This window comes from Cyanistes caeruleus, chromosome 1 (genome assembly GCF_971803275.1).
Source record: "Cyanistes caeruleus chromosome 1, bCyaCae1.hap1.1, whole genome shotgun sequence".
NCBI classification, from domain to species: domain Eukaryota; kingdom Metazoa; phylum Chordata; class Aves; order Passeriformes; family Paridae; genus Cyanistes; species Cyanistes caeruleus.
In genome coordinates, this window is record NC_141701.1 from 119,383,980 (window position 1) to 119,406,789 (window position 22,810).

The 22,810-nt window shown below is 35.1% G+C and overlaps 1 protein-coding gene across 5 annotated transcripts in view; it reads left to right on the forward strand.

Annotated features, from left to right (window-relative positions):
• The window catches only part of SKAP2 (src kinase associated phosphoprotein 2), a 183,427-nt gene that overhangs the window by 20,544 nt on the left and 140,073 nt on the right, over window positions 1-22,810 (forward strand). For all 5 annotated transcript variants that reach the window (XM_086853176.1, XM_086853209.1, XM_086853186.1 and 2 more), the window contains one exon: window positions 2,862-2,966. In XM_086853176.1, coding sequence (XP_086709302.1) covers window positions 2,862-2,966 — 105 coding nt within the window. The remainder of the gene's footprint in view (window positions 1-2,861; window positions 2,967-22,810) is intronic.

Here is a 22,810-nt window from a genome sequence, read left to right on the forward strand (position 1 = left end):
ATAACCATGTCATTATTTTCATGCCAGATGGCAGCTAAAGCCCATATAGTCCTTTACTCATTTGCCCTCACTGGGATAGAGGAGAGAATCAGTATAATAGTGAGAAAACTCATGGGTTGAGATGAAGTTGGTATAATAGGTAAAGCAAAGGCTGCACACGGAAGAAAGACATAACAAGGAATTAATTCATCACTTGGGTAGGCAGGTGTTCAGCCATTTCCAGGAAAGCAGGATTTCATCGCAAGTAACAGTGACTTAGAAAGACAAATATCATCACTTTAAACATCTCCTAGTTCTTCTTTTTCCCCCAGCTTTATATGCTGAGTGTGGCATCATATAGTGTGGAGTATCCTCTTGGTCAGTTGGGGTCAGCTGTCCTGGCTGTGTCTCCTCACAACTTCTTGTGCACCCCAGCCCACTCACTGGTGCAGCGGTATGAGAAGAAGAAAAGGTTTTCACTCTGTAAGCACTTTTCAGCAGTAACTAAAACATGCCTGTTTTATCAGCACTGTTTTTAGCACAAATCCGAAACATAGTCTGATACTAGCTACTGTAAAAAAAATTAACTCTATCCCAAGCCAAGCCAGCACAATCTGGTATATGGTATTCCCTAAATGTATGTTCCTAGGTCATCTGGCTTTTATATGAAAGTAAAGTACAAATGTTTACTGGATTTGAAACCCTAAGTGTAATTGGAAAATGGTAGTATGGTGACTTCATGGAAGAGCGAGGTAACTGTACAGCTATGCAAACTTACATAAGAGATTATGTGTTGCTGAGTGGGACAAAATCCTCTGGAGTTGTTCTTTCTACATGTATACTCACATACTTGTCATCCACAAGTCTTATTCATTCAAATATACTAAGGTTTGCCATTCAGCCCATGAATTACATGTGCTGGAGTGTGGTGTTTGTGGAATTTGCTTCTAGAAATGCAGCCTAATATTTTAAATTTACACTTTCATGAAGGTTAAATGATAATATGCTTATGCATAGCTGATAAGTGGGCATTTTTGATTGACAACTAGGGCTTACATATACACCTATATTCTATGGATTCGAGTACTAGTAAAAGTTTAGGACAGGGAAACAGTGGAACAGTTTTGCCATTGGTTGTGAATATCATGTTTGGTCTTTTTTATGGAGTGTATCACCTGATAAAGATACATATAGGCAAAGAGAGACAGGCAACTGGTCTCTGGAATCAAAGTGTGAAAGATGATCATACTGGTTATAAATAGGGCATAGTATTTTCTGTTCATGTGCTATCTACTCTGTATTTTTCTGTTTGGAGGGAGAGGTGAATTCTAGAGAGAAATAATTTACTTTTGATTGGTTTGACAGGTGTGATGAAGTGCAAATATTTTGATCAGATTAACACGATGACTGGCGTGCTACTAAGAGAGGATTGTGTCAAAAATAGGTTGGAGTCAGGTTCAGATTCAGAGCAGTTGTTAAATGGCTGGGAGCTTGGGAGGAAGCTTTCCCAAAAAAAGCATACTAAATTTATGAAGGGAAAGCCTATCTAGTGTTTGACAACTTTTGAATGTATAAGAACTCCAGCAAAGCAAATATCAGGCTTTGTTGTTTCAATTATATGGAAAACTTTCTGTTCTTTACAAACAGCCATGGTGCTTTCTGGACATAGTCTCTAAATTTTTTGTGTATTTCCATTATTAAATGAGAGGAAGTGAAACTCAGCTGTGGTTAGGCAGTTCTACTGATGAATGCAATGTCTGTGTCTGTAAAGAAGAGTATTTTAACTATACATGGGTTTATTTTGGATTCTTAGAAATTAGTTTTCTGATACAAAAGGGAACACATAAATAGAAAAGGGTATTTGGATAGCTCTGGAAAACTTTTTGTGTTTGTATATACCAAAAGGCAATGCTTGAACAATTGTTACATGATTTTCAAGAATTTTGAGGGCCATTTAATCTATTGAAGCATCAACTTTATGATTCTGGTCTGATGATTTTTGTCATATTTAGTTTTTTCTCCTTCACCAAGATTTTATTTGGGTTTTTTTTGGAGCAATGTAGTTTGTTACTTTTCCCCCTCTTCTTTGCCTAGATGTGTTGAACATATCTGAGAAAATATAGTGAGTTTCAGGAAGAAGTTAAATTTTGTCTAGTTAGGTGAAAGCCTCAACTAATATCGATTTCACTGTGGCTTTCCCAGACCTTTGCGCTTATGCATGACAGTGACCAGAGTGCATCGGATTAACTGATAATGTAGATTTTGTATCTATTGTAGAAGAGCTCTCAGTTGGGCAAGAAATTTATTAACAGAATGCTGCATCAAGCCACAGGTTCATACCAGGTGCTGCCAGACAGCAATTCCACTTCTAGTTTCATGGGAGGAATATACACACAGTTTTGCAAGGCCGTGCCTAATTAGAGTGAGGAAAAGTAAAAGTGAGCAGAGGTCATTGCTACCAACGGTAGTTTGGCATTTCCTGGGAGGGAAGTTGCTGCAGCTCCGTCCTGCACTAGGACAGGCAGAACTTTGGAGCCTAGCACTCTCCTTTTTCCCTTCTGCCAGTGTTTTCTCTTTCCCTCTCTTTGCTTGGTGTTCCTTTCCCCCCTCATGAGAAGCTGCCAGCTGTGCAGTGCTGGGAGCAGGTTCATTATATGTCAGCGTTTAGGGAAACTGCTCCAGCAGCATTTACGCATCGGGTCAGAAGGTAGCCCTAGAACGGCATCGCTCGCAGCTGCGCTGGAGCCTGCCAGTGTCCGCGAAAATTAGGATTTTTTCTGTTCCAGATACTAATTAATATCCTCCTTGCTATCGAAAATACTTTTATTCTGTGTATTTGTGCGATAGACTATTTAACTAGCAATGTGTATTGACTTTTACAGAGCTGGAAGATGAAGAAGAGTCTGAGAACTCTCTTTCTTCGCCTCCTGATAGCGTCTCAATAGCATCTGACCGATATGATAAAGAGGATGAAGCACCTTCTGATGGTATGTGAGACTGTTTACCTCAGAAAGTATTAGATTTGCCAGTTTGCTATGAACTGATGTAATCGGATCCTTGTGATGTGAATGTTAGTGTTGGAAAACAGACAAACAGATAAGCAGCTCAGCTAGACACTTTCCTTACCTTTACAAGAACCTTTAAAGGAACTGAAGAGCTCTCTCTAGTGGTCCTAGAGCATAGTGAAGCTGTCTCAAATTTACACGGTGTTTCTCAACTCACGTTTTTTGATAACGAAGCATCTTCTGTAGATACATATGTTTTTAAAGATAGATCAGTGGCTAAACCAGTGTGAATATTTGTAGTAACAAATTGTTTGTTAATTCAACATTATCAGATTCTTGCTTAATTTTATTGTGCTACTTAATGGCTTACTGTATTATTTATCTAATAAATAATGAAACAGTTTATGTGATTGATACTTTTCTGCAAACTCCATGCAGAATAGGTTCATAAAATATTAAATTAATTATTCTTACAGTATTTCCTTCCATTAAGAGTCTTTTGTACAATTTTTTTTTATATAAATTTTAAGTTTGTATTTGCATTTTAAAAAAGTCTAAGCCTCATAGCTGTTTTCCATGTTGTTTTATTATGTATTCATTAAGTTTAATGCTAAATGCGACTGTTCTGAAGACATGAACAATTGAATATTTCAACAGTTAACAAGCTTGCTTTAGCATAGTGTCCATATTTTTGAGATTAGCTTATTGTATACATAATATAAACACCTTCTATAGATAATATATGGTAGTAAATTGTACAAATAAATTAACAATGTATATTAATTTGTGGCACTGTAAGTTAGATAGACTTACTAGTGAATGATGTTTTCTGACATGATATGATGATCAAACTGTGCAGCTCCATCTCGAAATACAATTGCTGAATGAAAATATGCTTCCTGCAATGTAGCACTCCACATTTTATACTATCCAGATTATTCCCTTTGGAAACATAAATTGCTTTTATGAGGTATAAAATTATGTCTATTGCAGAACAGGGATAAGTCAAGTACATGCATAAGTGATAAACCTTCTAACCACTGATTCAGAATAATGCATTTTTTTTATGTCCAGAACTCTGTAAAATGTAGAACAATAATAATCACACATTTTTTTTTTTTAATACTGAGCTGATTGCATGTTGGCAGTATGACCTTTTACTAAAAAAAGTAAAACCAGGCCTTTTTGCTCTCTGGTTGAAATGTAATTATCAGTCAAATTGAGTATGGCTTTTAGAAAACCCAAGCTAATTTTCAAAACTACAGATGAATGCAACTTTCTGTGTATTTATTTTTGCTTACAAACATAATCTTATCATTATTTCTAATTATAACTTAATAACATGGTACTGATTGCATAAAGGGTATGTGACAAAATTATATGACTATTTAATAGGAGATATGATTATAGAATTGTTTCAAAATAGTTAATCAAGAGAAAAGTGAAAATGCTCATAACCTAAATAATGAGTGTTTGGAGAATGCTGATGCAAGAATATGTGAAATACCGTATGAGTTTGTACAGATGGGTGATTAATTTTTAGCCTACTTTGGAAGTTACAAGAGTAGGTATAATAACTGCTCAACAATAACTTGGCTAATTTATATTTTACGATAAAAATATAAATGGGAGTGTAGCACAAAGCAAATTTGAGAGACGGTGGTAAATTCTGGTCTGTAAATACTTAATTTATTGGAGTAAACAGTGTTCCTTTTTTTCTCTTCAAATGTCTAATGTGTCATTCTAAGACTGTTTTGATTTTAACATATATAATCCATCATTACAGTCTAGCCACCTAGCCTGTGCATGAAAATGTATGTTGGGAAAATCTTATAAGAGTGGATTGATCCCCAAAGGTGCCATTTGTTTCAGTTCTAATAGGCATAAATAGGTTTGTTGAAGCTCAATACTGTATTTCAGTTTTTTAGCAGTCTGTTAATGTTCAATATTTAAATCCTGCTCAAGAAACTGGGTCTATAACATAGACGTTTGATCTTGTATAATTACCAGTTCAGTTCAGCAGGGCTCTGTACAGATCTAAAACCTGATTTGTGTAGGATCAAGGCTCTCAGTGTTAATAGAGGGCCCTATCGGTAGGTAACCAAATTGAGGTGGTTTATTTATGTTTGAGTCCATTTCTATTTTTATGTAAAACCTTCCACATATATTTTCTGCTAAAAAGCCCCAAGGCATTTCTCTTTATATACTTGACTTAGGCTGCAAGGTTTGTATGACTTGTGAAAGTGTTGCAATTTGACTTTGCGGCATTACTGTCAAAACATAATTTGTGAAGGCACACGCTTGGTAACAGATAAAGAATTAGTATATTATGTGTACGTTACAGTCATTGTAAAATCCTGGAGTTTTTGTGTGACCTTTGTCTAATGGTGTATTAATTACAAGAGAGATAATCCATTTAACAATAAGTATGGGATAACTAAATTAGCACAGGTCACCTAAAGGCCTTTTGTCAAATCTGATTGTTATGTTGTCCTTTTGACTTTTACCTTATGGTAGGCACTAACAAAGTATCTAAACTTTGATGGATTATAAACTCTAAACATGATATGTATTTTTCATAATGCTAATGTAATTTTCTAGGTACTGAAAAGGTCAAACCCCCACGTCTCTGTGTGCATTCTAAGTCTGTCTTTCCTTTTAATATTTCTTTTTCTCTGTTCCTCTGGTTCAAAAGTTCACTCAGTTCCCAAATGGCCACCTAATTTTCCAGTTATTCCCTCAAGCCATATGTGTTTTGGTTTCTTTATGGTTTATTAGGTACTGTAGGAAAGTAGCATAAGTTATATCATCTAATGAAATTCAAGCACACTTCAGTGATGCTTTGACTCGATTGCTGGCAGCAATTAAATCACAATGAAAGAGAATGATGCATGGGCTTAAATGTCCAGACACCCTACAGAAATTGGAAGAGGGATAAAACACAACAAAACCCCCAAATAAAATAAAAAACTGAAAAACAAGACAGACCAAACAAAACAGCACAGCCAGGCACTCTGGTCTTAACTTGATTTTTTTTTTTTTTTTTTTTTATTGGCTAACAGCCTGATTGATAGCAAAATCATAACTTGCTGTATGCTAACAGGCAGAGTTCACTTGTAGGTTATTGTGAGCTGATAAAGGGTTAGATGGAGTTTTGATTTTCGCATTGGTCCTTGGTGCACCAGATTAATGGAATTTCAATGAGAGACTGGAGTAGTCACAGCTTTGTCAGAAAAACAGATGGAGATTCTATAGCCATGTCTGCTCATTAATACCAGTTGCCTGAAAGGTGTACTACTTCTCTATACAAAAGACTCAACATAATTGATTTTTGAGCGAGGTATTTTTTCACTTATTGATGACTAGGTTTCTTGCAACTTAAATGACAGGTTTTTGTATAGTACATTGTATAACAATGTTATGTCTCGTAATTTCTTACTCTCCTTCCATCTGTGTATTGAAGAATATGTGTTGTGGGAAATGCATATGTCTTGATTAGTTAAAAACCAAAGCATACCAAAATACTTTAAAATTGAAATTCCAAGATTTTCTTTCAAATTGGAAACAAACTTACTTTTGGTTGAGAAGTGAATGGGAAGAGTTACTATTTTTCATTTAATTTTGAAATTTCCTAGGTATTAAATGCTGGTTCAATAGCAGGCTTAAACTTTCCTGTTTAATAACACTGTAATCTTCTTTTGTAATATATAGTTGTTTTTTTTTTTTTTCTTTTTTTTTTGTTTATGCTGTGGTAAATTGATTCTATAGTAAGAAATGACACTAGTATTAGATCAAACTTTCTGACTTTGTAAGTGGGCCTCTGAAGGAGCCACGTCACTTTGGCTCTGCAGGGAGTATGGAATTGAACAATTACTGGATCTAAAAGATCACAGTGAATGGTGTGATGAAATAATTTAGATCATCACCATTTGTATGGAAGGTCTAGAAACATTGCCTTGAGAAGGTAAGGATGAAAGAAATACTAAAACTATGTCTGGGGACTTACGTGCTCTTCAGGTTATCTTATTTGGCTATAGCTTATGAGTAAAATACGCTTTTTAGTAGAAAATATCTAAACAATCTGAGAATCTCTTATTAAATTTCCCCATAGTTGAAGTGGAGGAAGGTAGGGCTGGAGCAAGCAAAACTGGGCACTTGGAGAACTTTGAGGAAAAAGAGTAAATGAAAGTGTTGTGCTTTAACTGTTTGTCATTAAAGTGCAGTCTTGAAAATGAGAAAAATTTATTGCTTCTGCAATGTGATTTACTTGCTATAATGTTTGGATGAAGCAACAGGATTCAGTGCTTTGTTTTTATCTAGTTGCTTTGGAAAAGTTCTATACAGTTCTTTGCAGGCTGGAGTCAATTATTTTACATGATCTGTAGTATTTACTTAACATGAGCATCACATTTTGCAGTTTGATTGATCAAGTGAGAATGAAAAATTGTATGACTGAATTTTGCATGCTGTTTCTTTTTACATGTTAAACCTCAAATACCAATACTGATTAAGCATTTTTTCCCCCTTATTCTTCCTATTTGTTAGGCCTAGTTGTTTGAATACTGTCACTGAAGAAGGTGGGTAGAGTTCAGTGTAAGATTTTATCTTTGTCCATACACACAAGTGTTTCCCTACTTTCTGCAAGTATATTCCTACTGAGTTTGTTTTTGAGGCTCTATATTAAAGCAAAAGGTGTTCTTCACAGAACTGGTTAAGCAGTGCTAGCAACTAAGATATCAAAGGTTGGAGAATGGAAAATACAACTAGGAATTTCTAGCCTTTCTTATTTGCCCTTCTTACCCTCCAGTCTTGTCTTGGTATACCACTTTTTAGTAATATAATCCTGTATATGGAGAGGATGTTTGCTTGTCTTAGGGATGACAGCACTGGAAGTTTACCTGAGTTATTGTAGGAGATTAGTTATTAACTTTCAGTGTTGGAGAGGGAGGTACAAACTTAAGTGCATGACAGTCATTCAAAGGAATGAGGAACTTCTTTATTTGTCTTGTTTTTCTCATAGCTAGATCTCATTGAAGGCAGAAAACCAGGTACTTTATTATTCCTTATATCTCTTTTAATATTCAAGATTGAATAAAAAAGGTCATATTGAAGGGAAGTAAGATCTAGGTTTGCTTGGACAGCTGATCTTCAGTGAGAAAAGGTGGCTTCTGCTTTATGCTCTTACTAGGCACTGTCAGGAGGGCAGTAGCCCATCATATGAAAAATGGATGAAAACTGGACTTTGGCATGTTAACTTTATTTTGAGGGGATGATAGTTCTTGTCAGAATTTTGAAGGGGATTATGATTCTGTGTTTCTTGCTGAGAAGGTAATATGATGATCAGAAATGTTGTTTTCAAAATAATAAAAAAACTTAATTAGTGGCACAGTCTTAAGCAGGAGGATTGAAGTCTAAAATTCCTGATGTGTTGTGCTGAGGTTGTCAGAGGGAGGATGAATCACTACAAATTTAGGCTGAGTCACTTATGGGCAGTTTAGATCACCCAGAATACAGTCTTACAAGCTTATGGGACCCAGTGAAAAGTAAAACATATTGAAGAGGAACTTAAAATATGAAGCATTTTTTTTTAAGGTTCTGTTTTTTAAGGATATTGGTACATGTGGGACCAACCATATGAGTGTAAATTCCCAGATGCAAATCTGTGTTTTAACACGAGAAGAGGGTGCTAACTTAGTTGGAATTGTCAAAAGCTGTGAAGATCAGCTGCTTGTTGAAAAGGAGAGGCCTAAAGAGTGAAATCAATGTGTCACCCATATTCTACCTGAGATATTTCTTAGTTGGCACCTGTCTCATCTTTCCTAAAAATCTCTACTGGAGCAATTGCACTGTCCCTCGGACAGCTTGTCACAGTGCTGCACTCTGCTTGCTAGGAGAGAATACATACCCTGAACTCTGTCAATCTGTTGATATTTGATTATCTTTTGGCTGTAAAAGACCTAGCAATAGTATATTTTTTTCTTTCTGTAATCAACATTTTGAGCATTCTGACTAGAATCTTTATAGCTTTCCACATGTAGCTGCTTTTGAAACCTTGTGAAAAGAGCAAACAATGGAACTGCTTGGTTGCTTGCTGGTTTGTTTGTAGGATTCATACCAGTGTATATAGCAGCAATGACTGAGATGGAGAAACAAGATGTTTAAAAAAACAGTGTGTGTGAAGTATGTGAAGCTAATCTAATTAAATTTGATTTAAACCATTTGTACAGAACATAAGGGAATAATTTCTGATAGGAAGCAGAAATTTTAAGTGAAATTTTTGGCCCTATTAAAGTCAACAATAAAGTTAAAAATGGCATTGTGTAGGTTAACAGTGTGTACAAATTGATGATACTAAAATGTTTGAACTTCTAATTATCATGATGAAAAACTTCCCATCAAACAATAAACCCCTGTGTTCTTTTAACATTTACCTTTCTCCCATGGGAGAGATGACATGGTTTGTTGCTCATTTTATTTCATCTATGTTGCTTCAGTGACTGAACAATAACAAAACAGCTACTCCACTGCTACATAGGACAGTCTCAACAATAAAAACTAAATAATTACCTGCTTAAACCATTTCTTATTCATATTAGATCATAATTTTATTCAAGATATATAATAATAAGGTGGTTAAAAAAAAGCCCAGGAAGTTGAAGTGAATAGATTTTTCTATTTACATTATATTGCTTGTTGGCCTAATGTTATTCTAGTTTGGCTCATACATCACAAATAGTTGACATAAAAAGGAAGAGGAGAGGTTTTCCTTCTGCTTCTTGGATATGCAATAAGCTTTTCAAGTAGGTTTTGGATGCAGTTAATTATAATTTTAGGACCTTATTGGTGCTTTATCTTGACTGAATTAATTTCTACCTTCTGATTTCCCTGTAATTCCTCTTTGTTCCTGCCAAGCAGTAGTGAGAAGGCAGCTTTCATTCTGCTCCTTACTCCTTTCTTCCTAGAGCCAGAAAGATTCATCGGTCATAGATGATAGCATGGCTTCACACTACTCCAGTGGCACCTTGAGGTGGGTACCAGAGGAGAGCAAGTCTGCCAGATTGATGCTGCTTGGCATTCAAAGCAAGAGGCATCTTTTCCTTACTGAGATCTACCATGTACGACAGAAAAATGGGTCTGCCTTCAACATATGCTGTGTAGCAGTCCCAAACATCTTGTGAAAAAGCTCTACAGAACCGTAGCGTTTTCTTTGTTTTAGATTAGATCAGAACTATTTAAAACAATGGTGTGCGTGGTAATTCATATTTTGTCTCAAGGATGAGGTTTTAAAAGTCCCTGGAGAAAGGAACCTTCTGGGGGAAAAAAAAAAAGTATAACCTTGTGGTGTAAGTACAAGCTAAGTTTGGCATTTCTTCTCTGAATTGGTGATTAAGAATTCGTGCCTCTAATTTATTGCATGCATGAAGTGTGTATCAATCCTAATGAACAGAAAAAGAGTTTTCCCATGTTCCTGTTTTTGTGTATTAATTGATTAGTACTTTTTGTAGAGGTGCAAAGTGAATCTGTGGATCTTAAGCAAGAACAGAACAGGCCTGTTTTCTGTCAGGCATTATGCAGTCCAGGCATTAATTTTAGTGAATTTGGGTTTGTTTCCTTTTAAATAAAAGCAAGCTTGCAGTGGATTAATATTTGTGAATTTTGAGATTAAATTTGCGTGGAAAAGCAAAACCTGTGTCATGAAAAGGTTTATTGAATGTTTTTTCAAAAAAACTCCCACATAGTAGATTAAATCTTTATGGTATCCACTGATTGGACAAGTTTATTATTGGCATTCTCAAGAAGATGTTGCAGATAAGTTCGCTGCTTAAAAGTTTTTAGCAGGAACCATACTTCTTTGGACATCTGTCACTAGGCAGTTTCTTTCCTCAGTAATTTTTATAGATGTTTACTTGGATAATGTACAACAGTAGGATTTAAGAGTAGAGTAGCGGACTAAAACTGCTGAATGCCGTATTTTCTCCAAACTAAAATTACTTCTACAATTTCTTAATCTTAGGCACAGCCTATTCACGGCTATCGCTATAATGACTGGTAATATCCCATGAGTACCTTGGCCTTACCTTCTCTATTGCTGTTAGTCAGAAAGAGTTTTGAGCTCTTTTGGGGGAAGGAATTATGAATGAACCTACACTAGATAATGGAGGAAGACGTCTTCTGCTCTAAATGAGTGTCCTTCTGTATATTTGTTCTGCCTACCTGAACACATGTTCCTTGATGCAAAGTACATCAGAGCCTGATAATACTTTTTCAGGGATATCCTGTTCTTCATATAAAACAATTTCTGCTTGTTACTCAGTAGTTAAATTTTGTATTTCTCTTTGTCATAGAATCAATCATAGAGTGGTTTAGGATGAAAGTGACCTTAAAGATCATCTAGTTCTAACTCCTCTGCCAGGAGCAGGGACATCTTCCATTAGACCAGGCTCTTAAAACCCCATTCAACCTGGCCTTGAACACTCCAGGGACGGGGCATTCACAGCTTGGACATGGGTGATGTATAAATTCTCAAAATACACATTGAAAGGTGCAATTAGTTTATGATGTCCTTCACATAATTGCACTTGTGCATCACTGCTTTACGTGGAGGAGTTCAGGGAAAAGGATTAGTATTGAAATGATATGAATGGGAGCAGAAGGGTATTTAGACTATGTACATGGCTCTGCAATAAAAATGAAAATGGGTTGGAGGCAAATGAAGTGAAGGTGGTCCAAGTCTTTTAGGTAGGTAATAGGATATGTTCTTTTGCAAGGGTGGGTACAGGAAATGGTCCTTATTGTTACAGTTTCTTGGAAAAGAAGTTAATGCAAGTGTTGTTATTGACTTCCAATTAAAAACAATATTAATCTTGCCTGTTTTCACAGGGACACTCTAACACATTGTTATAATTCTGTCTATTTTGCATTTAGTATTTTGAGTATTATGCCGGTGAAGATAGGGAGAGAAAAACTTGTCTTTTAGTTTTCTAGAACTGCTTTCCTTCTAGTAGGAGTGAACTGATTTTTCTCTAACAGCTTCTTCAGAAGTTATCTTTAATACTGTATTTCATCAGAAAAATAATTGGTGAGGCTACCACAAAGTTTTTTGGTCAAAGATTTTTGAATTATTTTAGCAAAATGGTTACTTGATACTTGTATATGTAAAACTGCATGCTAAGAATTGAAAATACACAAAAGAATGTCGTTGTGTTTTTTGTCTGTAATCTTTGTAGATAATTTTTGGAATTTCAAGTTAAAAGTAAAACCACAAAACAAAAACTTTGTATTTACTTGTTAGTGACAATATATCCGCAAATTTAATTTGGAAATATGGACTGTGTAATGCAGTTGACAAAGGTACATTTAAGTAAATATTGCTTTTTTTTAATGTATGGCACACCTTTTTTTCTGCCTCAGTTTCCTGTAATCTTCCAGTGCTCTCATTCACTTAAGCAATATTTAGAATGTGGTATAAAAATAATGTGAAAATGCTGTAGTGAGCTGGTGATAATTGATTTACTCCATCACACTGAAATACCTCTTGTTTTCCTCTTCCTCCTCCCTTGGGCAATAATCATGGGATCAAGCTGCCAGTCTGTAGATATAATTTTTCCAGCAGTGCCATCTGGCTCCTTGGCACTGGAAGTTGTATTGGCTTCTTTGCTGTTTCCACTGATTTTTGTCAAATGTTAGTCCGTTGATGAAATGTCTTTTGCGAGTGGGTGCTGTTTTTATCCTCCTCCCCAGATGAATGTTGTTTTTTATTGGTATTGTAAGGGACCACTTTTTATTTTTTATTTTATTTTTTTTTTAAATGGAATTTAAGTCTCAGTGTTTTGCTTTGAGGAAAATGTAGGATTTACGTACAAATTGGCTTCTTTCATCTGTGTTGAAAATAGTTTTTCAGGATTTTGTATGTTTTGAATAGTCCTAGTGTCATGTCCTCATATGGATTTTTAAACATCTTCAACGTGTCTCCTTTTTAGTTTTGGAAGCTGAGTTTTGAAAGACATTATGAATGAACGGTAAAAATTTGTAGGGTTTGTTTTACAGATATAACAAGTTTTATGTTTTTGAATAAATAGCCAACAAAGATCTCTTTTTTTTCATAGGACTACAGTTTCATTTTTTGCTGTCAGCATTTCTTAAAAAAAAAAAAAAGATTTAAAAATGTAGAAATGGTGGCTTAATAGAACAAACATGTCTGAGTTGCTTTATTCTATGCAAACCTTAGATGTACTTCACTGCCATACAGCATATAATGATGGTATTGATAAAGTGTTAGAAAGGAATGTTCTGGAAAAGTATTTTAATAGGGGTGAGAAGTAGAAGGAAAATTCTGTTGATCTAAAATATTTTTGTAATTATTATTAATATTCTTACTAGTCTCTTAAAAAAAAATGAAGTATTTCTTATACTGGTCAGAGACATTCAGTTAGAGGAGAAAAAAGCCTGAGGAGCCGAGGATCCCAACCACATAAGAGGAACAGAATTTCAGATTACACATTTTTATTCTATGTCATTAAAAAAAAAAAAAAAAAAGCGCTCTGAATATTGTATGTGAATTTAAAAAAATATCCAAAGCATGTTCTATTATTAGGTAAGTGACCTCCTGTTAATCAGGGTGAAGTGAACTAATTTGAATCCTTTATATATTTTTTGAAATTTATATTTCAATCTGCATTTTCAAGTGCTCTGTCTCAGATGAATGAATTATACTCATCCCTGGGCGTAAATACAAATTTTCTTTTGTGTTGAAAGTATTTAGTTAAAGTTATTCAAGATAACATTGGAAAGTCTCAAACATGAACAATTGTATTTAGTTGGCCTATTTGAATGTTTTTATATTATTATTCTTGAAAGTAGAAAATAATAAGCACTGTTACTTTATCATAGTCTTAGTACTATCATAGTGTAATGCCTTTGTTAATAAAATGCTATTAGACTGGTATTTAAATCAATATTTACATGTTTTCCCAGCATTGGAGAAAATTGTTCAGTACTGGAAATGAGGATTAAAAATCTTGTGTGGGATAAGGAGGGCCTTGATGGTATTTTTGTAGCAGTTTCTTTGAATGAAATTTCAAGTATTTCTTGGTGTCTTTATAGTAGCTTTTTAAAGAAAACAGCTCCGACAGACAGGGTGTCTGAATGCAGGTCTCATCAGTAACTTGACTCAGACACAAAGTGGGTATTTTTAACATATGAGTTCAGTTGAAAGAATCTATAGAAAGGGCTGTAATATCAAAGTAAGGCAGGCATAGCTAAATATGCATGATCCATTGTTAATAGCAGAAGTGTAAGTCTTTAGTTGCACAGAATATATTCTCTCATGCAAGATTTTAAGGGCATGGGTATATCATGATTTTCTAAAATAGCATCAAATCTTCTTTTTGTTCGTAAGTAAATGTGACGATAGAATGTTGCTGCTAATCAATTGTCTGGGATGCCACCTCATTAAGATTTACACGATCATCAAAAATGCCCAGAATTGTTTGTTGGCTATATCCTAACGCAAATATATAAAGGGGATACCGCAGCATTTTTCTTTAGAATCGCAGGGAGTTCAGTGACCTTTTGTGGCAAATTATGTAGAAAGAAAATATTTATATTCATTTAAAATAACCTCCATGAAGAAATAGTCTCATTACCCTGTTTGATCAATTCCTTGCAGCCTGAGCTGTAGCATGCTGCTATTGCCATTGGTTGATGGAATACACTGAGAAGTGGCTAATGGTGATGGTGCTCATCAGGACAGGGTTCAGCCAGCGGTCAGCAACAAATAATTCAAGACTGTTTCTAAGTTTGTGGCTGGTGGAATTTGCTTCTTGCCCCAAGCCAGCAGCATTGCTGAGCTGGGCTATTTGATTAGAGGAGAAGCATATTTGCTTCTTAGCAACTGCACATTTGCACAACACACAGACCTATACTGCCTCCAAAGGTTTGCCTTTTGTGATGGTGGAATAATACTTTTCTATTGATTGACAGACAAAAGAGATCTTTGCAATGCAGAGGAGTTTACAACCAATTTTTTCTTTGTCTTTTGTAAACTTATCAGAGGTGCTTTTTAATTTAGCACTGCCTAGTGCAGATTTGTATATGCAGCAAGACTGGCCATGATTTGAACTGCATTTAAGCTATTACTGCTATGCATATTTAAAGGACAGATGCACACTTAAGCTTAATCATTGGTGTGTGCAGCTTTTTCCCCAGCAGGTGTACTTAATGGAAATTATTTTCTACTGTATTTTGAAATAATTTTTTATATGTATATTGCTATTTCCTATGCAAGAGTGATATTCCTTTTTACAGAAGATAATCATAAACTGAAAGCTGCTCTATTCTGAGTGGTTTTTTTATACATGAACAGAATTGCGGCAGTGATCGCAATTCTAATAGTGCGCATGTGATTTTGGATGTAATGTTTCCCACAGGAAGTGAGTCTACAGGAGAAAATGTGTCTAGTCAGTAGAAGGCAAAGGTATTTATAACACTGGTGATCCTTGAAAGAAGACAATTTAGGAAAAAGAGAGCCTAAGATTTACAGTCCTAGGAGGCCAGGACAAGGAAAAAGCAAACTTTTTTTTTTTATGGTTTTACAGCTCTTTTCACTCATGGTCTTTATTTTATTGTTGAAGTTTCCGTACTGCCATAACAATAAATAACAATAAATCACTGATGTGGTTACTGAAATGTTTCATGAAATAGTAAGTACAGTTAGTGTTAATGTGAATTCTGCAGATATCTGCTTGCATATTTTCTTAAGTAAAACATATATTTTACTGTCATAACTCAAATCAGTGAGTACCTTTCCAAGTGGATTTTATAGTCAATTAAAACTGTATCTTTTAAGGGATAGAGCAATTTAAAGGAGGAGGGAAGAATAAAAAGACCATGGGCTAATGTAAGCATTCTGGAGTTTACTTATTAATAACTATTTCAGTGGCAGTTCCGATCCAAAAGGGGAGAGCAAGAAAACACTATGATATGTTGAAGTAATAAAAAGCCCCAAATGTCTCTCTTTAAATCAACATTAGTTAAACCTACAAAACTTCTAAATCCTTTTTCAATTAGGATTCTTGTTTTGTCAGATGAGCATTTTAAAATGAATTGTGATCAAAATGTTAGGGTTTTAAGAGAATTTTGGAGATTATGGAATGAGGCAAAATGAAAGCATTGGGGCAAATTTGTGGCTGTTTTGGGGAACAGGTATTCAGGTTGTGCACTCTGCTGAGCAGGAAGCAAAGTCTAGGAATAGGTACAGCTGTGGTTTTGGAGTCCCTGGAAGGGCTGGTTGATGACTGACTTAATTTTCTTCCTTGTTAAATTTGACGTGTGTATATATATATATATATGAGTTTTTAGAAGGGTGTTTCAATGTACTGGTAGGATTTCTCAGTCATTTTTGAGAGCTGTTAGCTTTGCCTTACTTTCTGAGACATTCAAAGTTGTGATAGTGTGATAAGATGGCTGCTTGTTATGCTGCTGAATTGCCAAAGAGGTGTTTATGCCTGACTGACTTATTTTTGTACCTCAATACCTGTTAACGTGTTCCATGTGTTCTGCACAGATTTTATACTTCTGTCATTAATAGATGCTCAATAAATTAGTGTTGGGGTTTTCTTTTAGTTAGGTTGGTTCTTTTTCTGATAGCAGACAGCCTTTTGCAAAATAAGGTTTTTGAGTGAAGTAACTAAAAGTAGGAGTTGCCATATTATTGCGATCAAAATGCAACCATACCGAGGTTAGAATACAGCAGCTCTTACTATGGCACTATAAACAATACCCAGCGATTTAAGAGCAGGATGTGAGGAATATTTTACCTAATTGAAATGACAGGGGGGATTTTGCATAGGTAGAAGCAATTATTCATACTGGAGGTGGGCCAGAACGCTGGGGTTATTGCCCCATCTTGCTAATTAGGCTTTCAGTTTCATTAACAGTCATTGAGATATTGGGTGACTGACTTGTGTATGAATATAGCCATAATACATATAAAGTATATTTTATTTAATTATTGTGGCTTGGGGTTTTTTTTATAGCTCAAGAGGGGTAAAAATAAGGAGTGTTTTAAGATGTGCAGAATACTGAATAGCATGAAGGCTGAGGGCAGCATGGCTATGTCTATTTTTGGGAAGACTAAGGCCATAACTGAGACACTACCACGTTTATATTAGCAACATTTTATTACCTTTCTTAAGATGGAATTTACAAGGGTTTCTACCTTTACTAATGTGTATGTTGAGAAGAGAAATTAATCCAGCTTTGTCGTGCTTCCAGGAGGTTTTCAACCTGGGATAAATTCAACTTTGAACAGGTCTGAGGAATTTACACTTCTTGTTGCCTCTAAGCCTTAATTTAGGAAATATAACCTAATGCATATGGCATCTTTAAATTCTGTCACTTTAATACACTGTCATTGATTTTTTTTTTTCAACTGCCCCTGTTAATTGCCTTTGTCCTTCGGAAACAGACATTTTGAGGGAGGTTTGTTTTCCTTTTCAAGGATTGATAATGAGGTGCAGCGATTCATAACATAGTGTTGATATCAAATAGCTGCTTGCTGTATTTTGGAAAGGGCCTTGAGTGTCTGAGCCTTTATTAAATCTCTAGGTCAGTCTTTTTTTAACTGACTTTTCCTTTCCCAAGTTCTGTGACTAGGAATGTCAGGTAGAAAATGTTTTTACCCTATTTGCAGTTAGAGATGATTCAGTTCTTGGATTAAAAACAGCCTTTAATGAATAAAATTTCCAAATAGAAACCAAGAAGGTGAAAATACTGTACAAAAAGCAGGTCTGTTGAGTCAAAATGTTTAAAAACCTGAAAATCATGTGTATGAAACTGACCAAGCTGAATGGATGAAAATCACCTTAAAACTGAGAAAAACATCGTTTCATTTGGAACTGGAGTGGTTTAGGTTGTTGTCAGAGTTCTCCATGCCTTTTAACAATAAAAACAGAACAATGCAATTGTATTGTATTGTATTATATGTATAAAGGTAACATTATAGTAAGGAAAAGTATGATTGCAGCATAACTGCCTATTCTGGTTCCTGCTGTTGTGTAGATATGGCCATAATTTGTCCTTTTGGTTTGATAATTACATTGATGGTCCTTGTGGAATTATTAATGAATTCTTTGTGACTGAGAGTCAATTGTCTAGCTCTGATGGCTTTTTCATGTTAGTTTCTTCATCTGTAAGATTGTTCTAAGTAATATATATACACCTGTGATTTGTAAAGATTTTGAACCAAGTTATCCTTATATTTCCCTTACATATCCACAGGTAAATTCCCTTGTCAGTATGTTTTATAGGCTAACACATGTACTGTTGAATAAAATAATGCTAATGAAATTAGAACAAATAGAACAGCAATTAGTAATTTTATTTGTTCGGTATACCTCTGATCTTGCACAGAATGGGCTTTGGTAGTGATATAAGACACATAATGTATAGATCATTCATGAAAAGTTGATTCAAGAGTCTTGTCCATTACTTGCCTCACTGACTCCTTCTGTGGTGTTCTCTGGTACCATTTTGTCAGGTGTTTTTGAGAATTTCTTGTCAAAGTATGTTATTTTTAGAGGATTACAGGTTTATGCCAGGAGATCTGAGAGTGCATTGGCATGTTATAGATGCAAGCATTTCTGTGGGAAACAATATAAAAATTAATCTTTATAATGACTAGATTTTTATTTTGATACAGTTTTGTTGGTAATCATATATTGATTGGCTGCTTTTGGGCGTTCAGTTTATAGACAAATCGAAGCTGAATAAAAAGGCCATGAAAACTGGCTAAGTGCCAGTAAATGAGGTAATGTATTTTGCATACATCACCTTAATTTCATTGGATCAAGGCAGTTTTAGAATCCTCTGCTGTATGTATGAATTTGAATAATTTCATGCTCCAGAAAACCTAATCAGGATAAGACCAAAAACTGGGAGAAAAAGCTTGCAAACAGCTGTGCAAATAGGCTGGTGGAGGACCTAGATTGTATAGAAGGTGTGTTACAGGAAGTGGAATTAAATCTCTTGTGGCTGTTGGAGTTCACAGAAATCTCTTCTTCCTTTACTAGAAATAGAACTGTCAACTAAGAAAACACCCAGGTGGATAGGAATACAGCAGTATTACTTTGTGCAATGCCACTTTCTTATTATTATTCCCATATTACTATATTCAGGCTTTAATATTCAGCATTCTTTTGATGTGCTACTTGTTCACCACTTCAGAATACGCATGTTCTTTGTGTGGGGAAAGATGTAGAGTGTCAAAAGTTAAGTCCTTAAACTAAAATTAACTTGAATTTTACAGTTGCTCATTTGCTTTCTGAGTGACAGAGTTGAAAAAGTGCATATCCAAACTGAGGAAATTTTGGCTTGAGTTGGTGGAACTCCTTCTGTTTTGAATGACCTATTAGTATGTGTTATAAAACAGCATTTTTACTTGACATGATTTTATATTTAAAAAGGAACAAAGAAGGTGGCAATATTATTAGAATAAAAACGTGTTTTTTTTGAAAACCATTTCATTTATATAATCAGAGTCCATTACTGTTTACCATAAGGATACTCTTTCATAGTGTTCTCCTGATTTTTCCTCTGTCAATTTAAGGTATGCTACAGCAGTCACAGAAGAAAGTGTGTAGTTTTCTGAAATGCAGGAATCAGTGCATGTGTGGCATCCCAGTCTTACACATGCTGGAACCTTCCCTCTGCCCCTTCTCTCTCCCCTCCTCCCTCCAACTGCTTACATTACTTGGAAAAAGTGTGTGGGTGCGGCAGGGGAAAATCAGTGGCATAGCAGGCCTGAAAAATGAAATGTTTTTCCCTGTAAATACTTTCTTAAAGGACACGCATAATGAAACCAACAACATTTCACAGCATTCCTAGGAAAGATGTGAATACAGTTTCTCTGTTATGAAGAGGAACAGTGGAGGCAAAGTAGCTGTGACTTGCCCAAGATTGCAAAAGGAGTCTGGTTAAGAGCCAGGACTAGTTCCATGTTTTCTAGCTCCTGCTTACATGGTAAGATCTCTTCGTTATGTCTCACACGTTCCAGCTTTCTGAAGTTTTTGACAATTTGAAATGGATATTAAGGGGACATGAGGTAAACTTTTTCCCCCCTGTCCTCAGAGCCACATCATTTATTAAGAAATGTCATCCTAATGTGTATACAACTTCCATGGCTTTGAGTGTTATTGTAAATGGTAAAAAGACTCTTTGGTTGGGTTTAAACTGATGCTGCCTTCTGAAGTACAAGAGGTGTTTATAGTTTTGTATAATGTCTTAGTTTCAATAATATTATTTTAATATGAAAATGTTGGTGTTTCTTTAACTGTTTAAAATAGCATATCCTGCTCTGATTTTTCAATATCAGAAAAATCATTTAGGTTTAGGACCCCAACACCACTCCCCCCTCCTCAGGAGTTACAGAAGCGCATTAAACTGCTGATACCGACACTAAAACTGTGAGTTTTCTCTTATTGGCTCATTTGAAGATTTGCTTTTTATCTTATTTATTTTTTAAATGAAAAAGGTGGTGGTGCAATTTAAAGGCTGGTATATAGACTATACGAAAACTAGTACAGTAAACTCTGGAGGCAACAGTACAATGCTTTCTATCTGAAAGATCACAGATAGCTTATATAAACTGGTAGAAAAGTTTATGAAAGTTACTCTTCAATGAGTGAAGTGATTTGGCTTCACTTTAAAAACAGCAGCCTAAAACTGAGCTGCCTGAGTATTATCATTACTCCAAAGCAGCATAATTACCATTAGGAGAGAATTGGTTCCTTTAAGGGGAAAAAATAATGAAGGGAAAACTTCTTAAAATGAGTTTTATTACATTTTTCTTATAAAATTAGTCTTTCATTTTGTTGATTAATGCTTGAGTTTAAGATTCTGATGTAGGCATTTTGCCATTATAATTCTGAAATATGGGAAGTCCTTGAAAACATTCCGGGATTGCCTTCTGTCTGTCTGCCTTGTAAAAGATCCTTTCAGTTAAATGGACCATCCTCCTTAAATGATGTCATTAGCTTGGATTGAAAAGACATTGCCTGCAGGGAAATCATTTAATTGTCTTAAAGTGCTCTACTTCTGTAGATCTTGAAGCAGCACCCTGACTTCCATCTTTGTATCAGATAATTCATCTAAAATTCTGTTTTTAATCTCTGACGAAATATTGAGATGTAATTTCCACTTTTATTGGAGAAATTTGAGACCTTTTATAGTCTTGTCTGTGTCAAATGGATGGAAAAGTTTCACTTGTTGAAATGCAAATGGGTACTGTCTTTTTTTGACTTAAAGAATTAATTTAACATCCATTCATGCACTGCTTTATAAATATTAATGTATTGAACTCTTGCATTTCACTGATACCAAGATAAGCTTTTTTACACGCATATTTCTAAAATCAGTTATTACTTGGTCAAACAGCAAGTCAAGTTTTGGGGATAATTGCAACCTTTTTTGTTTTTAAGGTAATGCATTACATATAGGAAAACAAAAATAACTGACCATCTTGTTGGGTTTACCAATCTCCCAGTCATGTAAGTCAGTTTAACAGGGATACTGGGAATTTTTAATCGAGTAGGCAGTCAGACCAGCAAAAATCAAACCTATGTGTATCAGGGAATTACAGATTTATTTAGAAAATATATTCCTTGAAAATGTATAGTGTAATTTTGTCAATAATCTATTGCACTTACACTTTTAAAATCTCAGTCATTTAATCTTAAAAACTTCAAAGTAGCAAGAAAAGTGTATTTCAAAGTTCAAATTGTTACATATGCAGTTCTCAGCTTGAAGAGGTGTTGTACAGGAATGCTACAAAATTTTCAGAAGATTTTGCCCCTCAGAAAGGCTGGTTTTGCCTTTAAAATGGGGAAGTGGCATTTCTGATACTTCATTAAAAAATTTGTAAGTTGCTATTACTCGTCTTTCTCTGATGTTGAAATACTTAAAATATGCATTTCAAGACAGCTACTGGATTAGTTGGGTTCTAATAAGAAATTTTCTCAGCCTGAACTTTGTTGCTTGGACTGTTACCTTTTTTTTTCTTCTATACTTCTATATACAGGAAAGCACCATAATTCTGAGCAAGAGACATTTTGTTTTGATTTTGCTCCCTTTAACTTTTCGCACATTTTTGCTTGGTATCAGCCTTAAAGGAAAATGTTTCAGTAGCACGCATAAAACCTAGGTCTGCAGGTTTCATGTTTGTTTTTCTTCTAGCACTGCCTACCAAGCTCCAAGAGAGACTGGTTTGTTTATTCTTGTGGTATTTTAATTGCAGTTTGTGTAAGTTGAGCTATGCTAGAAATTCCATGTGAACTTTTATCTGAATAAATATTTAGGATTTGTTCCTGCTCCTCTTGTAGCTAGTGTCAGTTTTCCACAGAGAGGTACCAGATCAGGGAAAATGATTCAGTTTTGATCCCCTAAAATTTTTGGAGTTGGGTGTAATCCCTGTCAAAAGTTTCAGAAATTCAGGTTCTGTAAACAGTCCTGAGAAACCTCCAGAAGTAACTCTGCTTCCTAGGCCACACCAGTGAGCTGCTTATGCTTTGTTTCAAAAATATTTATATCCCTTAGCATTTTTTATTCTGTCACCTATTAACTATTACTATGTAGCCATAATTTTTTTTTTCAGCTTTGCTTAACACTGGCTCTCAAACAGTAAGTCCTATGGATAGATTGCTTTTTAAAGTCTTTCTCTCTTCTACTTAGCAGTACCAGATTTGTTTCCTTTCATTTTCACTGAATGTCTCCTTGTTCCATAACAATGCAAATGGGATTCAGTACTCCTGATCTTTACCATTATATTCACT